We start from the raw sequence: 16,519 nt of genomic DNA, 5'->3' as shown, positions 1-16,519 counted from the left end.
TAGATTATTAATTTTTTTTTTTTTTGCCAGACATCTGCAATCCAGATTTCATGAAAGAAAACCCTTCTCTGCCCTTTGGTATATAATAATGGCTAAAATATTCTAGTTATGTTTTCTAATGTGTGTACTTTGTGTTGAGCAGATTTTTGTTTTTCTAGAAGAGTCCCATAAATTTTTTATTGTTTAAAACCTTGACTATTTTATATCCTCAACCTTCCTGTTTTTGGGTGGGATGAGATAGAGTGGTGAGGGGTGGAAGGGAGTTACTGAGTTGCTCTGTTATTTTTTCCAGTGTTTTCCTCATGTTGAATACCTAAGGGCCCCATTAAATGTATGTATTGTTTTTCCCAAGAAAGAAGGAGTAAGAGGGAGAGAAATTTTGATTGTAAAGCAGTTGGAGTCTGAAGCTTGATGGATGTTCAGATAAAGCCTTGCATGTAAGCTTAAGTATTACTTTTGAGATTTAGGTATTTCAGAAATTGCTACTTAACTCCTCCAGTTTCTCTAAACCATTGATTTTTAGCAAGGGGTTTTCGTCACCATCGTGTGTTGATTGTATCATGTATGTCATAGAAACTAATGAATGCTAAAACATTTGAGGAGTTCTGTAAAATTAGATATCTAAATGCAGTTTTAATATAATGGAGTAAACATTTATTGGCCGGGGCAGGTGGTACTAGGAAAAGGAAGGCAAAAAGAAGACTTTAAAAAAGCATTCATGTTCCTTTTAAAAAACATGTTTATTCTGCTTTTCCCACCCCTTATTATTGTAACCCTTTTGTTTGGGGGCAGAAAATAGAAATCAGCTTCAGAGATCTCATGCTGTTAAATATTTGGAATAACCTCTAGCAGTTCTAGAGTTGGTCACCAGTTTGTGCTTTATACAGACCTCTTTTCCAGGAACCTCCCTGCTTTTTGGTATCTACTTGAAATTTACTACATCAGTTTCAACTCTTGGTTATAAATTACAGAAAACTCATCCTAAACTGGCTTGAGCCAAGAAGGGAATTTATTTGCTCACATAACAAAAAATCTTTGCAGAGCTAGTTTCATGCATGGTTTGATTCAAGGTGAAAGGAATTACTTGGATTCGTCTCTTTGTCCTGATACTTCTGTATTGACTCCACTCTCAGACTCTTACTTATAGTGACAAGATGGCTGCTAGCAGCTACCTGGATTATACCTTTCTAGTTGAAACCCAGCAGTGTTGTACCTCACTGCTTCTGAATGGGTCATGTACCTTTTTCTGTGGCCATTGGAATGTGATGGGGTAACTGGATTAGCTCTAGGACATGTGTCTAACCTGGAGCTAGGATGGAGCTGACTGCTAGAATTCGTGGCCTAAGGATGGGGAAGTAGTGATCCCCTAAAGGGAAATGAGGGTACGTTAGCAGGAGAAGGGTGAATGGGTGTTCGAATGGCCCAAAATAACAGGTATATCTATGTATTTACCAAACCTAAAATCAAAACAAGATATATCAAGAATAAAACACACGCACACGCGTGCATACAAAACCCTCTAAAATAACTCCAAAAATGAATGTTCAGTGTTAGAAGAGGTATCTGTTGACAGTGGCAGTTAAAACTGTGGGGTCCTCAACCTTTTCTCCCTTTTGTCACAGTAAGATACAGTAAGAGCCTGCTCCTCTGTGTCAGCAGTAAGTGTTTGCTGTAAGAATTCTGGAAAGTCTGCTTTTCAGGATTACAGATCCATGGTTTCATTTAGACAATGGTAGCCTAACCCTGTTTTTAGTTGTGGTGTCCATGGCCCCTTCTCTTATAAGGATTTTCTCAACCTGAACAGGTACTGCTGTTCAGTACTATACTAGAATCTTTGGAGAGTGAGTCCTTTTGTGTGGAAAGTAATTCCTGCTCCTTATTTGGTGTCTCCCATACAGTGAGATTCAGTTCTAAGTGTATTTCACACATGCCTCTTAAAGTTCCAAGCCACAGCATTAACATGACCATGCACTGTAGGATTAGACCCTTAGAATTTTTCATAGCAATCATGTGCCCCATCTTAATCTCTGATTAAATACATCATACGCATCACGCTCCATTACACCTTTTCTAAATCTTTTGATTGGATTATAAACACTTTTCTTTATGATCTTTCCACATTGCAAAATAGTCCCTCCAATAGACTTTCTCTTCTACCTTAACTAAGTAAATTAAACTTACAAAAGTATTTCCTTGGCTTCCCTTATTGGTAAGCTGCCCAGTCTTCACCTTAGTTGCTACATTTCTTGGCATTTCTCCCAGTTCTATTTCCCTTTCATAAGTCAGGCCCACCTTCGTGCACTTTATTTTTATATTGTACATTCCTCTCCTGGCAGACTGCCCGTCACTGCCAGATCTACGATGAGCCCTCCCTCCCTGTCATAAGCCTGACCCATAGCGCACTGTGACAGTGGTTATTTGGAATGATGTGGTTTAGTGGAAGGACTCGTGGATGTGGAATCAGAAAACTAAACATCAGTTCCTGGGTTGTTATGTGTTAGCTCTGTGACTCTGGGTACGTTGTGTAACTCCTTTAAACTTCAGATGCCTAATCCTAAAATGGATCTAATATCATATTACTTGCCTTATCTACTTCAGTGTTTTCTTGTGAGGAACAAAGATGATGAGTGTCAGAGCATTTTGTAACCTATAAAGTTCTATACAAATGTAAATTGTATTTTATTACTATTAAGGCAAAACTTAAAAAGATGGGATTTAGTTTTTAATTATTAGTGATTTAAGAATTTTATGATATTTGTTGAAATAGTGGATATTCTCTAGTATTAGAAAAACATATTAAAAGATTGTTGTCTTATACAGTGAAATATTATTTAATCTTAGGAAGTCAAGAAATGTATGTAAGTTAATTTTCCAGAAAATGGAAATTCAGCTCCTTAGGTAGCAAATCTCTAATTTTAACAGTTTTAGATGGAGATCTTTTAAAACAGTATTGCATAATTCTTTAAACTTTTAGAATGTGTAAACTCCTCCCATTTTAATTATATAAATTAAGGGGAAAAAAAGTAATATGAGCACATTGTAAAACTTCCAAATAGTACAGAAGAGGAACTTAGCGTCTCCTTACTCACCCCTTAGTTTTACTTCCTGGAGGAGATGTCAGTTAGTTTCTTGTGGTTTCTTTCGGCACATATGTATGCATATTTTGTTTTAAACAAGGGATTTATACTGCATATGTGGTGTTCTATACCTTGCCTTTTTTTTTTTTTTTAAACTTCTGATGTATCTCAGAGATCTTCCCATACCACTACATATAGGTCTGTGTGTATATAACAGAATGTATTTTTTCCAGTACTTTGGATAAAATGAGTTCCAACTCACCGATTTTTGTTGTTGTTCTAATCAAAGCTGCAGGAAACTTTCATAGGTATTTATTGGTATACCTGTGTTGTGACGGCCATTGGATACCTGAAAAATGGAATTACTGGGTTAGAGGGCATGTTCATTTTTAATGACAATTCCTTCCTTTTTTTTGTTTTGTCTTGTTTTGGTTGAGAGGGTGCTACCTAAGCCCTATGTTATTTTTTAGTGCTTAGGCAGTTTCAGTTTGAATTATGAAAGAAAGAATTTTGGATTTTGCTTTCAGTGCCTTCCTGCTTAACTGCATGCTTTGACATCGCTTCATCTCAAAATTAGAAATTTTGACTAAAAAATCCATTGGGATTTTAAGCAAGTTTACATACCTGTTAGCTACTACTGCAGTGGCTGCTGCTGCTACTACTACTACTGCTGTAAATGATTTTATTATTACATTCTCCACACTCGCTTACCTACTTTTAGTCTTTGGCTGAGAGTCTACTGTCACAGTTTCCTTCTTAAAAGTTGAGGTACAGTCATACCATCTTTCCATTTAAAAATGTGTAGGCACGTAAAGCAGAACTGACCCTAACCTACCTTTGCATTCTGCACTGTTTTCCTATACATATTACAGTCAGACACAAAGAACTGGTACTGGATTTCGTTTATTTGTGTGCCCATTCCCTTTACACATACCTAGTATTCCATTCCCTCTTTTGTCTCCTGACAAACTTTGTTCATTCTTCAAGGGTCAGCTCAAAAGTCACCTCCTCTATGAAGGCTTCCTTGGATGGGGAGAGTGGTGTGGTGAGATTGTCAAGGCTGCAAGAACTGTATCGTTCAAGACCTTGAGGGTTAAAATATATGGTTTGGATTTTATTTTAAGAGTACTGGTTCTGGGCTTCCCTGGTGGCGCAGTGGTTGAGAGTCCGCCTGCCGATGCAGGGGCACGGGTTCGTGCCCCAGTCTGGGAAGATCCCACATGCCGCGGAGCGGCTGGGCCCGTGAGCTGTGGCCGCTGAGCCTGCGTGTCCGGAGCCTGTGCTCTGCAACGGGAGAGGCCACAACAGTGAGAGGTTCGCGTACCGCAAAAAAAAAAAAAAAAATAGTACTGGTTCTGATTAATCACCTGCTGTCCTGGAATGCTCCCATACCTAATCTTGTTGTGGCAGGCATTTTTTAATATTGTAATTATTTGTTCCTGTTCCCTTCCTTCCCTACTAAATTACAAGCACCACGAAGGCAAGGACAGTATAACAGGCTCTCAGTAAATTTTGTTGGTGCCTACCGTCTGTTTTTGTGTTTGGATATTAAATGAAATGATACCTGTAATGTGGCTGGTATAGTAAAAACTCAGTAAGTGTGAGTTGTTGATATTATCATTATCATCACTGGACAGATAAATCCTTACTTGGGGAATAAAGGGTGATTTCTTGAAAGAGGTGAGATTTGATCCAGACCTTAAAAGACCATGTGAGGATTACACTGGTGAGTTTTGCTCAAATGGTTTTCAAAACTTCATGAAAAGTCACTGTGCAAGTTAAAACTTAAAATTTGATAATAAAGTTTCTATAGTTATCTGTCTCTCTATGGCATTTGAAAAGGGGAACTATGTCTCATTTTTTGGATTGTTTCCTTAATAGATAGTAAGTACTAAATATAGAATTAATGTATTATTTTATATGCATAAATAATTATGTCAAACAGGCAGGATTTAGCTAAGATTGTCAAAGATTCATTTTTAGAAAGTTAAAATTCTTAATTTTGTATGAACTTACAAAGCCTCCCTTGAATTTGTTTTTACTAAAGTAAAAACATTAAGGCAGTACGTGTATTTTAAAACAGCTTGTGCATGTGCTCTTGAGACTCCTTGGTGGGTGCATTTTTATCAAAACCATATACACAGTGACATATTAAATGTATCATATTATTGTACTAATCATATGACTCTAAAAACAAAAGTAACCAGAGGACTAAAGCCTATCAAAACCATCTTTTTGTTTTTGTACAATGGGATTCTTTTTAAATTTGCCAATGAATTCATACCAGTATTGAAACCAGATGTAGACTTCCGTCTTTTAATGTATTAGCTCAGCTATAAAGTCTTATTTCCATCTCTGATTACTGAATATTTCATTCATGGTGTAGTATCACTCTCCCGTCCTCCTTTTTCTTTTTTTTTTTTAAACTAGGCTCTAAAATACGATTCAAATGATTTTAAAATGACATTGCTGCATTTGTATAGTGACAAATAAAATTAAATCTGTATTGTATTGACGATAACCTAATAAAATCCACAAATGAAGTACTCTGTTGATGAAGTTTTTCATTGGAATAGATTCTTTTTTTTTGCGGTACACGGGCCTCTCACTGTTGTGGCCTCTCCCGTTGCGGAGCACAGGCTCTGGACGCGCAGGCTCAGCGGCTGTGGCTCACGGGCCCAGCTGCTCCGCAGCATGTGGGATCTTTCCGGACCGGGGCACAAACCCATGTCCCCTGCGTCGGCAGGCAGACTCTCAACCACTGCGCCACCAGGGAAGCCCATGGAATGGATTCTTGACAGATACTACTAAAAGAAGTGTTAGCTGTGGTTTGAGAATGGATCTAAGCATTTTCCATCTTAGAACTAAAATCTGTGTTACCTCTTTCTGTATAAAGCAGATCCTCTCTTTTGTGTTTTTCTTTTCTCCCTAAATATTTTCAATATAAAACTCACGAGTTTGAAATCTATCTGATGAAAAGTCATAATTATAGAAATAAAGATACTACTTAAAATTTTTATAGTAATGGGAAGAAGTACTTCTCTCTGTTGCCAAAAAGAAATCTATTTGGTAACTGGTTGTGTTTGTATGCAAATGAAATTTGTTAAAAACATTTAAAGATTGTTTGAAAACAAAACTCTGTTTAGGAAAATGACTGTCGACTAACTCCTTTCCCCCTCCACCCCAAATAGTCCGTATGTGTCCAAAGGATATGAAATAAACATCTAGATCAAGGCCTACATCTAGGAAGGCCTGCACTCCTTCCTTTCCTAGTCTCCATTAGTGACACAAAATACGTGTAGAATGGTTTAAATGTTGATATAGATATTGTTCTTTTCCAAAGTTCATTTGCTACCATTGATATTTAAAAGAGACCAAGTAAACATTTTTTGCTCCAAATTTGCTAAGATTTACCTGCATTTTGACACTTACAAGGCTGAAAGTTGGCCCATCACTTTTTTTTTTTTCTTTCTCCAAACTCCATTTCTTATCGAAGCCAATTTAATAAGATTCAGTGCACTTTCTTTTTAAATTTATGTACAGAAAACTTCACATTTTGGGGTGTACAGTTCTAAGACTTTTGACAAGTGTATAAAGTCTTGTGAGTACCACCAAAATCAAGATATAGAACAGACAGCCCCACACCCCCCAACACCCAGTCCTGCTGTGTGTTTATAGTCACCCCTCTCTCCACACTTAATCTCTGGCCACCACGGATCTGCTTTTTGTTCCTATAGTCTTTTTTTTTTAAACATCTTTATTGGAGTGTAATTGCTTTACAATGCTGTGTTATTTTCTGCTGTATAACAAAGTGAATCAGCTATACACATACATATATCCCCATATCTCCTCCCTCTTGCATCTCCCTCCCACCCTCCAGGTGGACACAAAGCACCGAGCTGATCTCCCTGTGCTATGAGGCTGCTTCCCACTAGCTATCTGTTTTACATTTGGTAGTGTATATATGTCCATGCCACTCTCTTATTTCGTCCCAGCTTACCCTTCCCCCTCCCCATGTCCTCAAGTCCATTCTCTCTGTCTGCGTTTTTATTCCTGTCCTGCCCCTAGGTTCTTCAGAACCATATATATATTTTTTAGCTTCCAAATATATGTGTTAGCATACGGTATTTGTTTTTCTCTTTCTGACTTACTTCACTCTGTGTGATAGACTCTAGATCCATCCACCTCACTACAAATAACTCAATTTTGTTTCTTTTTGTGGCTGAGTAATATTCCATTGTATATATGTGCCACATCTTTATCCATTCATCTGTCGATGGACACTTAGGTTGGTTCCATGTGGCTATTGTAAATAGAGCTGCAATGAGCACTGTGGTACATGACTCTTTTTGAATTACGGTTTTCTCATGGTATATGCCCAGTACTGGGATTGCTGGGTTGTATGGTAGTTCTATTTTTAGTTTTTTAAGGAATCTCCATACTGTTCTCCATAGTGGCTGTATCAGTTTACATTCCCACCAACAGTGCAAGAGGGTTCCCTTTTCTCCACACCCTCTCCAGCATTTATTGTTTCTAGATTTTTTGATGATGGCCATTCTGACTGGTGTGAGGTTATACCTCACTGTAGTTTTGATTTGCATTTCTCTAATGATTAGTGATGGTGAGCATCCATTCATGTGTTTGTTTGACCCATCACTTTTTACCATTTTTCTCATCTTAGTGGAAGGAAGGAAAATGGGCCTCACTTGATATCTGAGTGCCACTTCATAGCTATCATATTTCTATTCTTCAGTTAAGTATTTGAGTTACTCTACTGATGGTCTTTCCTTTCGCTGGACAGGGAACTACTTTTCTTATTCAAAGCCTAATTTTAATGCCAGTTCCTCTTTTCCTTCCCTAATTAATCGCTCTCTACTCTGGTTCCATTTCACTTTGAAAGTGCTTTTTATAGTAGTTTATAAGTCTGTCTTTCATGCTAGGTTGGAACTCCATGAGGTTAAAAGTTAGAGATGTTTTAAATTCAATATAGAGCAGGTGCTTAATAAATGTTTTTTCAGAGAGTGAATGTTTTCTAGGGCTTTTTGGAAAATATACTTTCTTAGATCACTGTTACACATGGCTTATACTCTTATACATGCCACACATGTTATTCTCAGCAACATTGTGACCCGTATGGGATAATTTTATAATTGATACTTCGTTATTTTGATTTGCTTTTCTTTGATAATTAGTGCAGTTTAATATTTTTCATGTGTGTTAACTAGCCCTATTATAAGTTTTGTGAATTGCATATTCATTTCCTTGCCTATTTATTTATTGAGATTTTATTGTTTTTCTTGTGAGCTCTTTATGTTCTAAGTAATTCTGTATACTAAGTATCTTACTGTATTTGCTGTGAATATTTTTCTGTTTTCTAAGCTTGCAGTTTTTATGTAGACAGATCTAATAAATTCTCATAATTCTTTGCTTTTATTGATTAGAAACTCTTCTTGCCTACTGATTTGATACTTACTTTGATTTTTGTTTACTTTTATTTAACTGTTTTTTAAAATGTTTAAATAATTCATCTATGTGTTCTTTTTGGTGGGATTAAGCATCTGTTTTCAATAAAATACTCAGAAAGCTACCTCTGATGTCTTCAGTTAAGGTTACTTTTCAGGCTAAGTGAGTCTGCTTACTTGCTGAGTTCATTTACAGGTATACTTGTTTTGTTTGGCCGGCACACCATTTAAAATAATTTAGATTTGAATGCTAAGATGCAGTAGGCATTCTGCCTGATACACAGGGCTGCTGTTCAGTTTGACTGTTTGTTTCTGGCTGGTATCTATTCTTACTGTTGTTAACCACTGTAGCTGTTCTGACTGGTTGGCTTTATGGCTCATGACTGTTCTGATTACACATTGCTTTTACTCTTTGTCAGATACATATTTTGAATATCACCTTTGGAACAAGCCTCGCAACTCCCTGTTTTCTTATACTGAGACTAGTTCATATATTCATGTTTGTGACATCTGGCAGTGATGTGATAGTCTATAGAGTATAGACTATCCCACTACTATAGAGTCAGAAGACGCGTGGGCTTGCCCCTTAAGTAGTTGTGTTTGACAGACCACTCAATTTCTCTGAATTTGTTTCCTCATTTATAGAAAGGGACGATAAAGTGTTTGTTTATTTAATTGTGTGAAATGCACATAAAATACTCTATAACGTTAAAGTAATATAAAAATTTAAGTCAACATTATATTTCTGTGTTCTAGAAAATACTTGTTTACTTGTTTATTATTGTTTAAAATGATTTTATTGAGGGATAGGAACCTTTCATTTTGTAGTTGAAGTGAAAAGGCTTAAAGTGCAGGTACATTTGAGCCTTAATATTCAGATGGATTGTTAAAATAATACTGTACACAAATAATTTTAAATTAAGACTTATCCATGTACTGGTAGGAATGACTGGATATTGCATCATGTTTTTTGATTAGGGGAAGATATGAAATGACCCCCTGAAGTAGGAGGAGAAAAGCATAATGGGAGAGAGGCTTTAGAAACTTTACACGTTTGCTTCAGATCAGTCCTCTCTACCTTTAATAATTCAGGACCAAATACAGGCTGTGGCCTTAGGTATTCTTGTAAGCTTTGTAAAAACTAGGACAGTTAGTTTCTTCACCACGGTATACCCAGCACTTTTAACAGGATTTACACGAGAGAGCCAGTGAAGTAGATACTTGTTGAAAGAATAAAAATGGATGTCCAAATTAGTGTGAATTTATTATTTATTATAGTCTTTTGTTAAGAAAAGACTCTGAAGATCTTTTTTGCGGTACGCGGGACTCTCACTGCTGTGGCCTCTCCCGTTGCGGAGCACAGGCTCCGGATGCGCAGGCTCAGCGGCCATGGCCCACGGGCCCAGCCGCTCTGCGGCATGTGGGATCCTCCCGGACCGGGGCACGAACCCGTGTCCCCCTGCATCGGCAGGCGGACTCTCAACCACTGCACCACCAGGGAAGCCCGACTATGAAGATCTTTTGTTAATTTGTTATAAAATCATAGAGTTGGAATGAACTTTTGAAGTCTTCTAGCATTCAGTGCTTTACAGCAATGACATCAGGTAGATCCTGAGACTTTGAAGTATAGTAAGTCAATTTAATTCTGAACTTTCTCTAATGCAGCTCTGAAATGTAGGGTACAGGAGCAGAGACAACAAATCAAGGAGTTAATGAAGGATTAGTTACTTATTGGTTGGAAATAGTGAAATGCTAAGAGGATAAAAATTGAGGTCTAGGTAACTGAAAAGGTCAGCATTGAAGTAACTAAACACGACACAGTTTCTTGGACTGGTACTGCTTTTGTAACACCCCGAGCTCTTTAATCTTTATCCAGGAATGTGGAATAGGGAGAGGGGAGAGAACCCAGGCCCATATGACAGCACCACCACCTTGCATACCTCTGCAGTGGTGTGGTGTGGTAGCCCTCAGCAGCACTCCTGCCTCCACTCCCCAACCGTGGCTGCAAACCACTAATTAAAAAAACTGGGAACATCAGTTGTTAATATCTCTTTTCTTTTAGTAACTACAAGTCTGTACCCATTCATTAATTATTTATTGAGTGCTAACTGTATGCCAGGCATGGTTCCAAGCATTGTGGATACCTTGGTGAACCAAAGATCTCTGCTCTTGTGGACCCTTTTCTTAGTGCACTGCTGTTCAGTACAAACATAACATGAGCCACATATGTAATTCTAAACTTTCTAGCATCCATATTAAAAAAAAAAGTAATAGGTGAAGTTAATTTTAATAATGTATTGAATATATTAATATGTAATATTAATGTTATAACATCTAATATTTTATTAATATCAATAGCTTATATTAAACATTAACAGATTTTAAATAAAATAATATAATTAATATGTACATATCATGTAAAAGTGTAAGCAGTATGTAAGTTATTAATGAGAGACCTTACATTCTCTTTTGGTACTAGGCCTTGAAATTTGGTGTATATTTTGCATTTATAGCATATCTCAGTTTGGGTTAGCTATGTTTCAAATGCTGGGGAGCTACTGTATTGGATAGTGCAGCTTCAGAACATACCGCTTGCTGTCTGTGGACCATGAAGTCAGGCCATCTGGTCTGAGGCAGAGAATCAGTTCCTGGAAGTATTAGAATTTTCAAATAATCCAGACTCTTTACCCATGACCTACAAAGCTTTGCATGATCTGTACAATACTTTATGACAATATATATTGGTGTTGTATTTAAAGGTAAACCACCTGGCAATTTGCTTAGAAATTTTAACATGATAAGGGTTTTTTTTTTTTAATTGAGGTGAAATTCATATAACAGATTTACCATTTTAAAGTGAAAAATTCCTTGGCATTAGTGCATTCACAATGTTGTGTAATTACTACCTCTGTCTAGTTCCAAAATATTTTCATCAACCCCTATTCATTAAGCAGTTTCTCCCCATTCCCCCTCTTCCCCTAGCTCCTGGCAAGTACCAGTTTGCTTTCTTTCTCTATGGATTTACCTATTCTAAATATTTCATATAAATGGACTCATACAATATGTGCCCTTTTGTGCCCAGCTTAATGTTTTTGAGGTCCATCCACATGTCCATACTTTAGTCCTTTTCATGACTGAATAATATTCCATTCCATTGTATGTGTATACCATAATTTGTTTATCCATTAATCTGTTCATAGATATTTGGGTTGTTTCAACATTTTGGCCGTTGTGAGTAGTACTATGAACATTCATGTACGTATTTGTTTGAGTACCAGTTTTCAGTTCTTTTGAGTATTTACCTAGGAATGGGATTGCTGGGTCATATGGTAATTCTGTGGTTAACTTTCTTAAAAAAACTTTCCAAGGAACTTAAATATTGTTTTCCACAATGGTTGCACCAGAAATGCATGAGAATGTCAATTTTTTCACATTCTTGCCAGCACTTGTTACTTTCTATTTTTTAAAATTTTATTATAGCCATCCTAGTGGGTGTAAAGTGGTACCTTATTGTGGCTTTGATTTGCATTCCCTAATGACCAGTGATGATGATGTTGAACATCTGTCTTTTTATGTGTGACCATTTGTATATCTTCTTTGGAGAAATGTCTATTCAAGTCTTTTGCCATTGGGATTGTTTGCCTTTTCTTGGTTGAGTTAGAAGAGTTCTTTATATATTCTGGATTCCAGACTCTTATCAGATACATGCTTTGCAAATACTTTCTCCCATTCTGTGGGTTGTCTTTTCACTTTCTTCATAATGGCCTTTAATGCACAAAAGTTTTTAATTTTGATAAAGTTCAGTTTTATCTGTATTTTTCTCTTGTTGCTCGTGCTTTTCATGCTGTATCTAATGATACATTGCCCAACCCAAGGTCGTGGAGTTTTACCCTTATGTTTTCTTCTAAGACTTTTGTGGTTTTAACTCATATTTAGGTTGTTGATCCATTTTGAGTAAATTTTTGTATATGGTGTGAGGTAGGAGTCCAACTTCAGTTTTTTTTACATGTGAATATCCAGTTGTTCACCCAAGTTATTTCTTGACATGAACCACTGCAGGATTGGTGGTGGTGGAAGCAAGCTTCTTCCAGTAGTTATTTTTACATAGTCTTCATATTTTTATATATTCAATTTTTACTGTATCTTCCTGTTATCCCACTGTGTAGGGGGTATTTGAATTCTTTCTGAGTTTCTTTTTTTTTTTCCCTTTCTCTCTCTCTCATATAGAGCAATGTCCTCTATCTCTGTATAAATTGAGATTCTTTCCTTTCTCTCAACTTATTTCTTTGGGTTATGCTTATAGTGGTTATGCTTATAGTGTGAAGTAGGTTTTATTATCCTGAGCTATTGATATTACTTGATGTATTTAAAAACTAAGAGGATATTTTTGATAAAAATAGGGACTTTCACAGGTTGCACTTGAATAAGGTTTGTCAAGAGAGGCATGGTGGTTAAAAACATAGATTATGATCAAAGAGGACTCACATCTTGGTTCAGTCTTACTTGTGTGTGACCAGAAGGAAGTTACTGAACATGTGTAATAACTTCATTTGTCAAATGATGATAATAATAGTATTTACCTTATAGGGTTGTTATAAGGATAAATGAGATAATGCATGCAAAACTCTTAGCACAATGCCTGGTACAGATAGCACTGCCTCTACTGCGACAACTACTAAGAATCTTTTTTCCCTCCTCTCTCCTCCTTGGCCTCCTTTTCTCCTCCCTCCTCCCTTTTCCTTCCCCTGACAGCCTTTGTTCGTGTTCCCATTTTCCTAGTCTTTCTCTGACATTTCTATTTTTGAGTTCTCATTATTAGGGTCAGAAATCTAGGACCTGGGTGGATTAGGAATGAGCTGGCTGGAAGGAGGAGGAGTGGTATTGGTGTGAACACTTCATGCAGGAGACTCTTGGCAATCCACCCTTTCTCATTTCCTCTCTTTTATGTAACACTGTTGGTTTCCATTTTCATCAGTAATTGGAGGCACCACAGGGAATGGTGTCTGAATTTACTTTTTCAGGACAGATAGCTGCAATATTGCCACCTCAGTGTTAGATGATATAGGGAATAGTGATTTCTTAGGGTCATGTTGTTTCTTGAGATATGTTATATGTTAGGAATGACATTGATAATTTTAAAGAAAGGAGAAATTGAATGATGACATTTTCTTTCATCAGAAGTTCTCAGTACTTTACCTTTTAGCCTTTTCCTAGAGGCTAATGGTCTTTAGAAAGAAGTGCTTGTTAACAGTGCTCTCTTGTAAGTGTTTATCTAACATGGCATTTCAATTGAGTTTTTAAAATATTTCTTTCCAGTTAACAGAAGATGAAATTGCAACTATTCTTAAATCTACTTTGAAAGGACTAGAATATTTACACTTTATGAGAAAAATACACAGAGATATAAAAGCTGGAAATATTCTCCTCAATACAGAAGGACATGCAAAATTGGCGGATTTTGGAGTTGCTGGTCAGTTAACAGTAAGTGTAATACTTTTGGAAACACTTTTGGTTTATATGTCCAGGTTTGAGTATGACTAAACTTTGATAATATATTTTGGGGGTTATGGAAAGAAATGCGTAACTTCATTATTATCAGGGAGAAGGAGCCATTATTTACATATTATTTATTACTTTTATTTACAATTTAAGAGACATTGAATGAATATGAAAATATACATTGTCATCAAAATGCTTAAATATTCAGAAAGGAAAGCTACATTTGTTCATTTCTGTAGCTTTTATTGTTATAGTACTATCTTTAATGACTGTCTTTAATGAAGGTAGTGGAGATAAGTTACTTGTGGACTCTTGGTTATTTCAGAATTCAAAGTTTCTAAGTATGTCATGTCACAACTAGTTGAAATTTTAGGAAAATAGTTTCAGATATAACCTGTAGTATTTGAGGCTTTCAGATATGTAGTTTAAAGAATATGTTGGCAAATACATTTCCTTAGTGTTTTTGTAGTAATATTTATGTCTGTGTAATGCTTTTGCAGGATACAATGGCAAAACGCAATACTGTGATAGGAACTCCATTTTGGATGGCTCCTGAGGTAATTCAAGAAATAGGCTATAACTGTGTGGCTGACATCTGGTCCCTTGGCATTACTTCTATAGAAATGGCGGAAGGAAAACCTCCTTATGCTGATATACATCCAATGAGGGTAAGAAAATGTCAGTGTTAAAAGTGTTGACGTTTTGTAATGTCAGTGTAAATAAATATAGAGTAAAAAAGTTCATTTGAATTTGGGTTCTGTGCAAAAAATAGTAAAATTATCCGTCAGGGTTAGTGACTGTTTGTTAACTTATTTCCTGCCTCGTAACCTTATTTGGGGGAAAAGAAGCGAAGTCTGTATTTCTCTCTACGGTCGCTGTTCTCCCCCAAAAGTATACCTGTTAAATTTCCCCATAATTTTAATAGAAGAAAGGGTTGGTAAACCCCACTACATTATTCAGTTCATCGTATTCTGAATGGAGTAGTGGGAGGCTTGGAAGAAATCGCTTCTTTTCTACCCACCCTGCATATTGTACCTTTTTGTGTTTTTGTTTCTCCGTTTTTCCTTCTCTGGTCTGGCTAATGTTAAAAAAAAAAATCCTGATTTCTAATATTGCTATGTGTAGGTGAATTAAGCATATTTTTTTAGTGCTTAGTGAGAAAATGGAATTCCTTTTTTGAACATTATTATATGCTTCTATGAACTTGTTTTCTAGGATAAATTTTAGAGTTTTAAATGCATACCTTGCATATTCAAGTCTAATTGTCAATGCTTTATGGTTTGTGATGATGATAGTTTTAAAATTTATTAGTATGTGAATCTCAATTCATTATAGATAAGTACATTTATCTTTGTAAACTTATTGCCCTCTAGTGGCTGTATTCAATTCAAGAAGGAAGGATATAGGAATGAAGGGAGAAAAGAGGTGGGGGAGAGAGAGAGAGAGTATGTGTGTGTGTGAAGAAGAGAAGAGAAGATGGTTTCAGGGTGATTGGAGAAATGTGTGAAGTAAACGGATGGGAGGAAAAAGAATGCAACATTTTAGAATATTTGAAGAAGAATAAATTAGAATTATATCTGATATTACAGTGCTATTGTGGATTGAATTTCAAGTGTAGGTAATAGTGTACGATACTGAAATATTTAAAACTCTGCCTGCCACTTAAAGATAATTCTTTGAGGAATATAATTGTATATAATAGAGTATGTGTCATCTTCCTTGTACATACAAATTCCTCTTGCTAAACTGAAACATAGAAATAGCATGAATTGTTTGTTTGAAAATACTAAAATGAAATATAACAAGGTCAGCATAAAATCAACAACACAAATTCTCATTTCTTTTCTAATTAGTAAATATCTTTTGTACTTTTAGTTAGAATGTTTTTAGGGTGATCCTCAAAGCTAGATGTGTTTGAGTTTGAGTTAGTGAGGTTAGCTAAACTATCCAGGACAGCCTAGCAAAGTGCCAGAGCTGGGATTTAACCCAGGACTTAGATTATTACTGTTCTGCTTCCTCCAGTATGAATCTCATTTTTTCTAGCCAAATAGTTCCACGTACTAAGTTTGACCATGTGGTGGTCTCTGTAGCAGGTAGTAAAGGATTTAAAAAGTAAAACACACTCAGAGTAGCTTCCCTCATCGCAAATTACATGACACTACTCTTTTACAACCAAGTATACTCCTAATCCAACATGATTTCTTTAAAAAAAAAAAAAGACATACAAAAGAAAATATATATCCATGTCTAAGAATTGAAAACTGAGTCAACCATTTTTTTAATTAAAAAAATAAAAAAGAATCCAGGACCTCCTTCCTACCCAATTAATAGTAAAATCAACTTGAGAAATTCTGGAAGACTTGGCTTGGTTAGGGGTGCCAGTTAAGTAATACCCATACACGGCATACTTACACATCGTCCATCTCCCAGTTCCTACTGTATGTGACTGTATGTGACTGGGTAGACACCTGGCCCACCTTA

The 16,519-nt window shown here is 36.2% G+C and overlaps 1 protein-coding gene across 1 annotated transcript in view; it reads left to right on the top strand.

Moving 5' to 3' along the window:
• STK3 (serine/threonine kinase 3) overlaps positions 1–16,519 on the top strand; it is a 327,530-nt gene that overhangs the window by 93,155 nt on the left and 217,856 nt on the right. Inside the window, exons 5-6 of the mRNA XM_032610392.1 lie at positions 13,856–14,020; positions 14,539–14,706. Of these exons, the coding sequence (XP_032466283.1) occupies positions 13,856–14,020; positions 14,539–14,706 (333 nt within the window). The remainder of the gene's footprint in view (positions 1–13,855; positions 14,021–14,538; positions 14,707–16,519) is intronic.

Source organism: Phocoena sinus, chromosome 17 (assembly GCF_008692025.1).
Source record: "Phocoena sinus isolate mPhoSin1 chromosome 17, mPhoSin1.pri, whole genome shotgun sequence".
NCBI lineage: Eukaryota > Metazoa > Chordata > Mammalia > Artiodactyla > Phocoenidae > Phocoena > Phocoena sinus.
This window is presented reverse-complemented; position numbering and strand designations above follow the sequence as displayed.